Source organism: Aptenodytes forsteri, unplaced genomic scaffold (genome assembly GCF_000699145.1).
Source record: "Aptenodytes forsteri isolate BGI_AS27 unplaced genomic scaffold, ASM69914v1 Scaffold139, whole genome shotgun sequence".
Classification (NCBI taxonomy): Eukaryota; Metazoa; Chordata; class Aves; order Sphenisciformes; family Spheniscidae; genus Aptenodytes; species Aptenodytes forsteri.
Genome location: NW_008794414.1, coordinates 2392804 through 2405563, shown reverse-complemented (window position 1 = coordinate 2405563; position 12760 = coordinate 2392804). Strand labels below are relative to the sequence as shown.

The window sequence follows — 12760 nt, the reverse complement described above, 5'->3', positions numbered from 1 at the left end:
CAGTTTTAACTCCTTTATATTATTTTATTAAAATACCCTGAAGTAATCAAATAGCCATGTGGTGTGTATATATAGGTAATAATTAGTTACGTGAGCTATGACTTTGTCATTAATTCCACTTTTTAATTGATTTATAAAAGGTATATCTTATTTAAAATATCTTACTCAAACTATTCTCAATCATAGCACCTGCCTGTGACTTGGGAAATCACAGAAGAGTGCAAGCAAAATATTAACCCTTTTAAATAATATATAAAATTCCATACTAACTTATTAACAGTGGTACTGAGCACTCATTCATCTGGGAAGGTTTTAGCATAATAGTTTCATCAAATATGAAGTGTGGTGGGTTTTTTCAAAAAAAAAAAATCTCAGTTTCCTTTTTGGCTAAAATGTAGCCATATTTGTTAAGAGTAAGGAAATCTTTGTGTGCATCTGTGAGAGATATTCCATGAAACGGATTAGAAAACAAATACCAAACAAATGTACTAGCTATAAACTACATTCAAATTTCTCAAATACTTCTCTGTAGTTCAGTTAAATTTTCTTGTAAAGTGAGGTGTTGGGTTTTTTCTACTTTCTAGGGCAATAATGGTGAAATAGAGTTTCTGCGTTTAGACAATACTAATTTCTGCATTTCAGAAGAGTATCTAACTCACACACCCAGAAGACTAACTATAATTTAATTGTATAATAACTGAATTTGGGACATACTTTCAAAATGAATGAATATAAAGCAACTTCTTCCCCATTCTTGTTTTTTCCTTTACTGGCATCTACATTTGAAATTTTCAGGCTCTCCAAGAAGATCACCAACAATATTGTGTATTTTCTACCTCGGAATGCTGACATTGACCAGGTGTGTTACTGGATAAGGGCTTGGTAATTACAAAAAGCTCAGCTGGCTTAAAACATAGGTATTATAAGCACAAACTTAAGACTTTTAAGTCTGTTCAGCTGAATGTGGGGGTCTTTTTTGTTTTAAGTTTGAACCTTAAGTGATTTCTGTGTTTGCAGTACTTTTGATATATTTAGAAATGGGAGTAGTAGATTATTTCCATGATTTTGATAACTGTTCCTTCATAAAACAACAGATTGGAGGTTCTTATAGAAGATCCAAAGCCAGTACATTTCTTGAGTGCCAGACAGATACATCATTATAAAAGAAGAAAAAAAAAGTATTTTAGCCAGGTCTTACTATCTGATAAGTTGCTGAGTCCTAAACTTTCACAGCTTTCAGTTTATGAAGGAGTTGCAGAAAATCACTGTACGGCCTGCAATCACTACTATCACTGATTAGTAGATCAGAGACAAATGTTATGCCACCAGAGGTGGTACTGATGCTGTTCACACAAGTGTCTGGTTCCATATGGGCTGCTTGCATTGCAGTGATTAGATAGATGCATCACTGACTTGGTAAACACACAATTAGTTTCAATTGTGTGGGGTTTTTTGTATTAGAGGTTTTTGTTAGAATTTTCTTTTTTAAGCAATTAGATGACTGTAACAATTCCCCTGAGTGTCTGGTTTAATTTCCTCTGTGTATTTTCTATGTTAATTATGTCTTGTAGCTTTTTGCAAAGAAGGGAGCAGTGAGATGTTCTTCTCACCTGCAACATGCCACAGAACTTCCCAGGGTTATTTCCTGCTTTTCCAAAAGCTGTGTCTGACTTAGAGGAGGCAAGGTCTCAAGCCACATGGTGGCTTGCAGAACCGTTGGTGGCAAACAGCTGGCTTGAGAAACAGGCTGAAATTCACATGGCCTGAGTATTAGCACGCTATGAGCCTGCGTTGTGCACAGCACCATTTGTACGGCAGGTGGTGATTCAATTGTGTTTTGCATTTCAGGCTGGTGAAATGTCAGTGGCTTATGAATCTTTGAACAGTGACCTTGATTTTAGGCAGAGTTTCTCTAGTTTCAACTTCTAACCACTGTATTTTATCAAATGTTTGATTCCCACGATGAAGAATGACCTTACCAGGTTTCTGCTCTGCTCATGAGCACTTTTTACTGGATTTATAAATGGGCAAAGGCATCTACATTTCACTTACGTTCCCACAAAAGTATCTAAGAGTACTATCCACAGGCTTGCACCTATTCATACAGAAGAGCTTGGCACCTCTACGTGGTTGAGTTAGGTGTCTTGCCACCTCTACATGTTGGTCCAGTTGGCTCTGAATGTTGTTGATGTGCTCTAGGTGTTCCTTGATGTACATCCATGGGTTTGCCTTTACACAAATGGCTGAAGAGTACTTGCTGTTGCTCAAAAACATGGCTTTGTGGTCACAGGTTAGTTGTTAAAAGCATGTGGCTGGAGGTCTGGGTTCAGTTCAGTCATACAGGCTATGGGCTACTCTCAAGAAGAGAAATCAGCTCCTCATGCCTTTCTCTAGAGATTGTGCCAGTATAAGAAAAAAAAAAACGTAGAAGTTGATGATCTGAGAGCAGGGAAAGAGAATGTGAATGTAGCCTACTGTTTAGGGAAATGTGGTCTTAATCCTGTGTGGACAAAGGTGTGTCAAACATGACCATCGCAAACATGACCTTAGCGGATACTCTGGTCCATAGGAGACTGGTTATGGGTTTGGCTGTCATCATCTCTGGCTGTATTTAAGAATGAAGTTTCTGAATTTACTGCCATTACACTTCCAGGGCTATGAATCTCCAGAAAAAAAGAAGATTTATCATTGAATTTCCTTAATGTTTAGTGTAGGCAGTTGACTTCTCAGTTTGCTCATGGTTTTGCCCACAGTTCTCATCCATCTTACTTTTCTCATGGACCAGATAGGGTGGCTTCTGCTGTAGCAACTGCCTTGGCAAGGGCCTGTGGACACCACTGCTAGGGTGTAGTGATGTAGCTTGGCTTGTGAATGTAGTCCATAAACTCTAGGGGCCTATAAAAGCTTGATGAAGTAAATCTTAAACATTTTTTGCAGGAGATTAATACCTGAAAACTGAATAACTTGGATAAGGCAATATTTGCTGAACAGATTATCTGATGCCTTAGATGTGAATGGAAACTTAAAAACCTAAGTTTGATTTGTGATGACATTGCTCGGGCATGTAAGATTTGCTGCTTCTGTGTCCTCAAAAATTAACTCTGTATGCACATACACATATGTAAGGCTTTCAGAGATTGCTTAGCTCCTAGAATAGGTGGTCTAACATGCTTAACACGTAAGGTGGCAGTTGTTAAAACTTAAGTACTCTGCCTCTTGTCTCTTGTTGACAGGCTTGAATCTACAACCGAGGTGTGCTTGTGTGCTTTGTCAATTAAAATTGATTTAGAAGCTGACTTAATTGCCATTGCAAACCGCCATGAAGATGTTTATACTGACTGTAATCCAGTGTATCAATGCAAGTTTGCTTGTCTGACAGTGGATCTCAAGCAGAAATGGAAATAAATGCCCAGCAGTTAGAAGCAACCTTACAATAAAAATACTGTTTAACCTTTAGTTAAGGTGATGCAAATTTAGTGGAAAATACGTGCTTCTTTTTACAGTTAGATAGCTAACATAGAATAGGGATCCTGCTGCTGGTGTGAAAGCAGGTGGTAGGTGACCTTGACCTAGCTGTGTCGGAGGACTCGATGTTCATTTCCTTATTGGTAGACAAGACATCCAACCTTGTTCCACATGATTTTATTGCAAAAACAGTGCTTATTATTTATGCAGGCACGGCCTTTTCTGTATAGCGTTAGTCTTGCACAGAGAGATGGGGTTCTTTGAATTCCCTTACGAAATTCATGTGAGTTTAGGTGGAAGAGGAGAAATGAACTTCTGTACTTCTGCCTCGAGAGGGAGCAGCGAACCAGTGGAATATGGTTGGTGTATTTACAAGAAATGTGAAACATTTCCCTTAATTGCATCAAATCTCCTTGTTTACAAGCATGTACTTGTTCCAAATTTTGTAAGGTATATTAGGTCCATTTTTAGGTCAAATCAATCTTTCAAAATATTCTTTCTAGTTAAGGAATAATCAGGAATTATTATATATATGTGTGTGTGCACATACATAAAAAATACATTGTTTTATTAATAGTGCCTATTATGTAGCTCATGTGTGACACCCTTGTTGACACCCATCTCTTTGCAGCATCTTTACATCTGAGTCTCTTCTTTCTTTAAGTTTTTTTCATATCTTAAAAAAAAAAAAAAAAAAAAAAAAAAAAAAAAAAAGAAAAAAGAGGGGGAGTTGTGGAAACTACCAGTCAGAAGTATATTAATACTGCTTCAGTTCTGGGGGGCTAAACTTGTATTTGGCTGCCAGTGGTATTTTTGAACAGCAAACCGAAAAGGTTGACCTACTTAGAATTCCCGCAAAGTAGGAAAGAATTAGAAATCACTGTTTCAGATAGGTTTGCATATTTATATCAAAATTATACCCCAGCGAAATGAAGTGAAAACACCTGATAAATACTTGGGTAGTTGAAAACTGTTCTTGTCTTCTGTGAGTAGAATTAATGGTACTAATTTAAGCTGATATTATTTAAAAAAAAAAAAAGTGAATATGCATGCCTTGGCAAAATTTGGATGAAAGTAAATTTCTTCCCCTTGCTCTGCTGTTGATTGACTCTAGTGGCAGCAGGGAACCTGCAGTCAGGGAATGCTCAACCTTCCCCAGCATCCTTCTCCTTCTTGGCTGGTTCATTTCCACCAGATCAAGGGGAAGAAAGGTGATATCTGCAGGAGATCCTATATTTAGGTCTTAATACTCCAGCAAAATGTGAGAGAGACCTCCACGAGTGACTTGAGAAGCAATCTTGTTGAGACAGAATGATTAAATGTTGTTTATGAAGTGTTTAGCAAGCTGTGCTCTGCCTCATTGTGCAGGGTGGGAAGTGCGTACTCACCTCAGGGACCAGGACTCATCCCAAGTAGCCCAATCTCTTGCACGGACTGTTTTCTGTACCAGATAATACTTCTGTACCTTAATAGTTGCAGCAAAGGAGGAGGAACCTGGGATTTGTTGCTGTGGGACCTTCTTCCTAATGGTGAGATAGCTTCTTTTCACCTCATTGCAGAAGGCATGCTCAGCTACATGAGATACCAAAACATACCCTCCCAAGTGTTCACATACTAACATAGTGATGCTCATGACTCTTCTTGTAAGCCGTGTGAGTGCTGCCACTGAGGTATTGTTCTCTCACCGGTGGTCAGAATGGAGTCAGGCTGCATGATGGCTCCCCCCAATAAACTGATGAGCCTAAAATGTTGGTGACCTGGTATGTTGTGAGACAGGTGACCACATCAGCATCTTTACCAGCCTAGCCAAGTTTGAGAGACAGAGTACTGAGGAATCAGGAGTTTATTACTTATCCTGACCGTGGATGGTTAACTGCTCAGATACTGTATTATGCCTTAGTGATTATCCTAAACTTCTTCACCGTTCTTTGAAGACAGTCATATTATACAAATTTACAGATGGTGGTTTAATTCAGAAACAGATTTTTCTCTTTTAGCAAAAAGACAATCTTACACATTTATCTGTTTACCATGAGATTATCTTTAAGTCTTTCTGATTTTTAGCTGCTGGAAATGTTGCATATTTAACATCTCGAGCATACAGTAGTACAAGTTTTAATTTTGGGTCATGTGTTAGTATATCAAAACAGCAGGATAATTGAGGCCAATTTTCAGATAACATTTCAATCTTTATTACCCTTATAGCAGAGCAAGCCAATCTATCAGAATAATATTCATCGACTCTTAAGACAGAATGAGAGTTACTTTGCTAATTGAAGATGATTCTGAGAGTAAAATGCCTGATTATTATTCAACTTGAGAGCTATCTTTTTGAGTTAGAAAAGTTTTGGTCTATCCAAGATCCAGCCTGTCACAAAAGAAAAAACAACACAATTTGAGAAAGATGTGCCAGTGTCCAGAAGCCTTTCTCTCTGTGTAGGTGAGTTAAAGCTTAAATAGAGATCCCTAGAAGGGATATGGCACTGTGGCTCTGCTCAGAGGATTATAGCCACCGTGTTGTGAAGTCACGTCATGGGCATTATTAACTTGCTCTACAGTTTTTGCACTAGCGGGCTTCTTGGTGGTATGGATGGGGTATGATAAAAGATCTAATTTAAAAAAAAAAAAAAGGTGTCAAGAATTTTTTGAAAAGTGGAATGACTGAAAAAGCAGTCCCTCTTCAAAATTTGAGTCTACTTCATAATCCAATGTTAATATAGTTCCAGTTTCATAAACAGGAACTGTTTTATTTATTGAAAATAATGCCTTTTCCTGTTAGAGTTGCTATTAAACCTCTGCAAAATGTCCCCCTTTTCAGCCAGCTATTTTTGTCCCTTATACTAGTGTAGGGTAACAGAGGGAGAGGAGCAATGCTGCTTTTTGGGTAATATATATCAAATAATAATATTCTTTTTTCTTTTAACCATTTTTTGAGTAGTATTTCTTCATCAAACTTGATATGAAGCTTTACACTTCATAAAGTATTGGAGTAAATTCCTAACATAAACTTTATGGTTAAGAGAACTGTTAATTGTTGATTGCTGTCCATGTCAACTGTAATTCTGTAAATTTGACAGACCAGACAAGATACTTGCGTTTAAAATTATGAGCAGAAAGCCGTAAGAGGCAAAACATTGTCAGGTGGATGGGTTTTTTTTAGATGGCTGCAGATAACTTACTATTCAGTATCTGCAGGAGGAGTTTTTCCCCGTCCTTAAAACTTTAGAGCGCACCTCAAGGGTTTTAAATTAAGCCTGTGCAAAGGAAAGGTTCTGTCTTTTAACTTTCAGTCAAGACTGGTTTTTTTCAAACATTAGTCAAGACTCTAGCACTGCAGCCTACATTCTCTATGACCACATCACTGTGATGGATGAGAGAGTTTTCAAAAATCTGTGTGTCTTTGAACCTTGCTGAGAGAGGAAGCTGACCCAGCTTTTGAGGAGCATGGGTCCATTGGAGGAGCACGGGACAGTGGGTGTACTACTTCGGGATGCAACAGCAGTGGCACTGGGAGGATGCGCTGCATGAGAGCAGCTGTGTGGTGGACGTGGTGCGACATTTCACAGATGTGTGGGAGATCCAGTGGGAAGTGATAAATGCTCTGCGCTAGCAAGGTGTTCACAGGCATATGCTCTTCTAGCTATGTTATTTATGGTATTCTCCCATGAGATTCCTACTGGTTGACTGGAACTGTATAAACTGGGATCGTAATACAAATTGGCAGCCTCTCTCCACTTAAACTAGCTAGTGATTTATTTGTTACCAGCCAGTTGTAGTTCTGTCCCTCAAGAGCTGACCTACCGGCAGTCTGCTTGGTGTTGTATAGGTTTGTAACACAGTCCCCACTAGGAAGACCTTATGGGCTGCATTTATTCACTGAAGATACTGTGTTTTTAGAAACTGAAGCAAGGTGGGAGGCAGGGAAAGGTTTACGTTAGTCTTTATGCACTGTGGATAATTCTTTTTTTTTTTTTTTTTTTTTTTAACCAGTCACTTTTCAGAGCTCTTCCTGTTTTCTGTATTGAAAACTTTGTGTGCGTCCTTACTGTTTGAAGACTTGCTGACTGGTGCAAAACTTTATAAATTGGGCAGATTCCTGGGTTTGGGGTTTTTTGGGTTTTGGAGGGCGGGTGTTTGGTTTTTTGTTGTTTGTGATAGCTATGCCTAATTTAGTGAAATTTCACTGTTGGAGCTTTTGCTGTCCTAAATGTTGGTGTCTCAGACCTGGCTTATATTCCAAATACTACCAGAAGATACAAACTACCTTTTGTTCCTTGTCTAGTGTGTAGAGTGATTCCCTGAGCCCAGAATTAAGCAAAGTGCTCTTGACCTTGATAGTCATACAAAGAATACACATCATGCAGGTATTTTTCTTTTTTTCTTGCCTTTGTTCCCACCTCATCTTTGTCATCCATTTTGAGAGAATCTGGAGTTAGACACCGAAGCCTCGTTCTGTCTGCAAGCCTAGTGCCTGGATGGGAAGATGTTTGCTGTGTTTCTGTTTTTGAAAGTCCAGTTGTTACAAATCACTGGTCAATGAAGGGAGTGTAGAGATGGGTAAAACTCATTTATTTATTTATTTTAATTCTGTCTGGTGTCATTCAGAGAACAGAAAATCATACCAGAGAGATCAGTTTAATAAAAGAATATATGGTAACCTCTGTGAATTAAGAAATTTGATGGGAGGCTGACTAGTAAAACTACCACTGGCCCCGTTCGTTTAGCTATGATTTTAGACTGGAGACCTAGCCAAATGGGACCTGCCAAGCAATGTCATGTTTATTTAGAAGTAAATATAACAATAAGCAAAGCAGGGAGTGAGAGGCCAGGAGATGAACTCAGATTAATTTGATTGTATTTTTAAGATGCTTGGGTATTAGGGGAGTTGGCAGGTAAAAGACTGTGGCTTCATGTGTTTTGCAGGCTGATCACTTCTGAGTTAATGTAATTGCATACACTTCAGCTGTGACTATCATGTTTATAACGGCAGCTTTTAAGCAGCTTACTTTAAACTCACATCTGTTCCCTGTCCTTGATAAAAGATAAAGCCAGAAGATATTCCCAGTGTACACCAAGCCAGAGTGGCGCTTCTGGACTTCAGTCTTCCTAATGCTCATAGCACTTTAATACTGAATTGTAGTTTGCCCACCTCAAGTTTAGAAAAAAACAATAAATCTCTTGCCTGTCAAAGGGTGGCAGCACCACTGTGGCAGTGGCATAATTCACCTGCAGACCTGTACGTTTTGAAAAATGCTGCCTGAGAGCATTTTGTTTTATTATGTTCAGTGTAAAGAATACCATTGCCTTTTTTTTCCAAGTGGATTGGGATTTATTTTTTCCCCTAGCCTTTAGGTTGGTTGCAGGGAGAGGGGGTTCCTCTTTTTGCTGGTGTTCTATAAAATGAAATGAATCACAGTGTCCTTGTGTGACTGCCTATCAAGCCAAAAAGCTTGTATTTCTCGTACCCCAGAAAAGTTTCTTGGGGGGCGGGGGAAATGATGATAAACTTTTTATCCACAGTTACCTTAGTTGGTGTCTGGAACAGATAGGAAGTTACTTTACTAAAGGAATTTCAGTATGATAAAAAGAACCTGCAAGGCCGGCAGGAAAACCTTCCGAGTTCAAAAATACACCTGACAATACAAAGCAAGTTTGCACTTTAAGCAACTTGTGCTCTTGAAGTAATCTTCCATGTTCATTTCCCTTTTCATATTCCTCTTGTGATGTCTCCTATTTTAAACTCGAGACCAAACCTGCTGGCTACTTTTTTAATGCTCTGTGGCTGTCTGTAGTTGCGGACTATTTCCATCAGCAGTCGCTGAACTGAAGGATGAAGCATCCAGGTGAGAGAGATGCAGGGAGGCGTTAACTGAAGCTGCATCCTTTGCCTCTGCCCAGGGAGGTGTGTGGCATGTGCAGAATTACCCAGCGCAGCAAAGGAGGCAATATCTGCCCCCCAAGTACGTGGGTTTGGGCTAAAGAACAAACCAGGACGAGGAGAGTTGCCAGCAGGGAATCGTCGTATTTGCAAAGGAAAATGCAAAATAAGCAAATGTTGGACTAGTCCAATTTTTAAAAGAAATTAAGAAGCCTTTCTGTACTCACCATTGTAGTTTCTAAAAATAGGTAAGCACCTTCATTTTTCTCAAAGCATCTTTCCTCAATCTGCTGTTATTTTTAGAGGGCCTCCCTCCGCCAAGCTGGCACCTTTCTGAAGCTTGGTGTGTGGCAGCTTTCCCTTGTTACGCCATCAGGGTTGACTGAGCCCTTCCAAGGAAAACTTGGCAACTCCTACATAATTAAATTTGCAGCCTCCAGCAATTTACAAATAAGCATCGTCGCAGAGGATTTGCATTTCTCTCCTCTGAATATCAGGGGGGTTGAGGAGCATGCGGTGCCGATCCGTCCCTGCGGAGCTTATGTCCATGTGCTTATTTAGATTTTTGTCACCTTTGGGTTTATCAAATACTTTTAGTAGTCGTTTGAAATTAGCCTTAGTTATCCTGGATTTAACATTTAGAGACTAGACACAGTGTATGTAACTTCTTGGGTGTCCTTCGGTGGACGCCACCCCTCAGCGGAGGAGCAGCATTTGCCTGTGTTACCGATGAAGCATTTTGCTTTACTTGGTCTTCTAAGAGAAATATTTAGTAAACACTTGTGTTCAGTATCAATGCATTCGTCATACTTAGAGATGCTAGTGACACAAATTGTGCCCTGAAAGCGGGAGTACGTAACCCCGAGACAGGAATTTCAATATTCTTATGTTAAGTTGACTAATCAAATTAATATTGTAGAATACTTAAACAACACTAGCTATAAAGTGCAAAGCCTCTAACGCTTTTTGGAAGGGACATTCCAGCTTTTGTTCGTAATAAATTAGATGTACAAACTTAACGTCTTCCTAGAAAAAAAAATGTGGCTCGCCCCACATCGCTTTTAGGATTTCAAGTAAGGAAAGATAAGTCGTAAAATTAACATTCCTGATCACTTGCCAATTTCAGATTCTTGTGCTATTTATAAGTCAGCCAGCTTCTGCTTTTTTACTTAAGTGGCAGGTTCCTCTTTGACAAGAACATGGAGACTTTTTTCCTATTACCATTAAAGTGAAGGATGAAGAAAATGCTCACACTTTTGTTTTTGTCTGCAGAAACAAAAAAATGAAAAGGGGAAAAAACAAAACAGAAACGTAAATGCTTAGTTTAGATAAGTGTGGTAATTTTCTGGGCAAGTCAATAAAGGTTCAAAGTATAATGTAGATTAATCTGTTATTTCCTCCTGATAGTAGGCTGTTTTTTTACTTAAAGTAAAATAGAGGAAGTTCAGCATGTTTATATTTAAACCTGCTCTACAGAGTCAAGTCTCAAAGGAGTTTAGAAGTGTTAATAATGCAACCTGAACTTTAAGTTTCAGCTGCTAACATCACGGACTGCTTGGTTTAAAGATCAGTTAAAATCTACTGCAGGCTTGTAGACCTTGATCGCTGTGTGTCTGCCCAGGGAGTTTCCCTGCATAAGGAACTATAGAAATAGTTTTCCTGTAGCACGCAGGGAAAACAGCAGCACGGAGCAGAACTGGCAGTGGAGCAGGGACCCCACCGCAGCACAGGTCCTCGGGGCCCACGGTGTGGGGGGAAAAAGCAGTCGACGCTCAGTTTTGGTGGTGTTCTCTTCCTTCTGTCTGTGTGGTCTGTCCTGGTGAGAAATCGGTAGCCTGTGTGGCTGTCGTCCCTCAAAGGGGTGGTTCTAGGCATCATGGGTAGGAGCAGGAGAGGAGAGAGTATTGCGTGCTCCAGCCCAAAATGCAAAGTCCGCTGCAAAACGTTGTCTGTCTGTAATCATTAAGCATTAAAGGTGTGCACCGGGCTCAGTCAGCAGAGCATGAACGGTGAAATTCTCACTCCAGTGATCGTAAACACGAGACCTGGGACGAGCGCTGCCTGATGGGCTCTCCCTGCCTGCAGTTACTCAGCTGCCCACAGCCTTATCCTCAACGCTGCCTGAGGCTCCAGTGCACGCAACAGCATTTTTTTTGGTCGCAATAGCAACAACAGCAAACTGTAACTGTTTTTTGTGAGCTTTTCTGCCTGTTTGGGGTTTTGGGGTGGTTTTTGTTTGGGTTGGTTCTCCCCCGCCCCGTCAGTGCAACCTTTATGCTTCCTAACTCCAGGATTTGGTTTTACTCTTCCCCCAAAACTTGGGATTTTGACACCTCCAAAGCACAGTTTACAGCTTGCTTTTTGCCGCAGCTGGGTGTCTCAAATGCCAAGTACCCTGCAAACCAGAGCCTAGCATCTCTCGCCTCAGCACAGCATGTGAAATGATGACTATTTATCTCTAGTTCTGAAGTACTGTTATTTTTGTGGCTTGGGGTGAAGAGGGATTTTTTTTAGTCACAAGAAAGCCAGCCAAAGATGTGTTTTACATGATATTTCACGTGAATAAAAGGTTTGGGGTTTTGCCTCTTTTCCTGTGCATTGATTGATTTGCTTTTTGTTCTTTGTTTTTCAGGTGGCTTCCTTAGCAGGGCCAGGAGGGAAAGTTGAAATAGAACAAAACTTTCTCAATAACAAACTGAAGACAATAACAGCTTATTTTGGTGATCTAATAAGGCATGACATCTCCTGAACTCAGCGTGGATTCTTCCAAACCCAACCTCCCTGACTGCTGCTTTGCTTAAGCTTTTGTACAGCTGGCTGATCAAAAATGACTTAAAGCCATTTTCCGCTTTAATTTCTGTTTACAAAAAAATTGTTCTGTTTATTGCTACTGTCAATAAATGTTTTATAATAATTTTGACAAAATTCTAAACATAGAGTAGCTGTCAATGTAGGAAAAAAGCTCTTTATAGAATGCAGTCTTGCAAGGTTCAAGTCCAGCCACTTGAAGGGGAGTTCAGGATTTCTTTGCAACTCCCACGTGTGCTACGTCTGTACTTGCTCTGGTTTTGAGCATTCAGAGGGTCAAGAAGAATAGCCTGAAAGCTGCTGTGTGTCAAGAACTGCTGTCTGTGCTTGAGAAACAAAAGCATCTGAACATCAGGTGGAACTAGAAGGTCAGGTACACCACCAGAGGTTAACCGCAGTTCACCTCTCTGGCTCCATGCTCGCTGGGAAACCTTTTCAGCTTTTCTTTGTAGGGTGAAGGTCCACATATTTGTTACAGCGAGTACTCTGGCTTGTTGCAGCACAGGGAGAGAGCGGGGCATGTTTGTGGCTGGTGGCAGGGCTCTACCCTCTGGGTTTTTTTCATTTTTTTCCTCCTTGCCAACCCTCTTTGTTACAAGGATATTTTGA

The 12760-nt window shown here is 40.0% G+C and overlaps 1 protein-coding gene across 1 annotated transcript in view; it reads left to right on the top strand.

The window, feature by feature from the left end:
- The window catches only part of TGS1 (trimethylguanosine synthase 1), a 26785-nt gene extending 14523 nt beyond the window's left edge, over window positions 1–12262 (top strand). Inside the window, exons 11-12 of the mRNA XM_019474655.1 lie at window positions 781–859; window positions 11976–12262. Of these exons, the coding sequence (XP_019330200.1) occupies window positions 781–859; window positions 11976–12092 (196 nt within the window). The 3' untranslated portion in view covers window positions 12093–12262. The remainder of the gene's footprint in view (window positions 1–780; window positions 860–11975) is intronic.
- The last annotated feature ends 498 nt before the right edge of the window (window positions 12263–12760 follow it).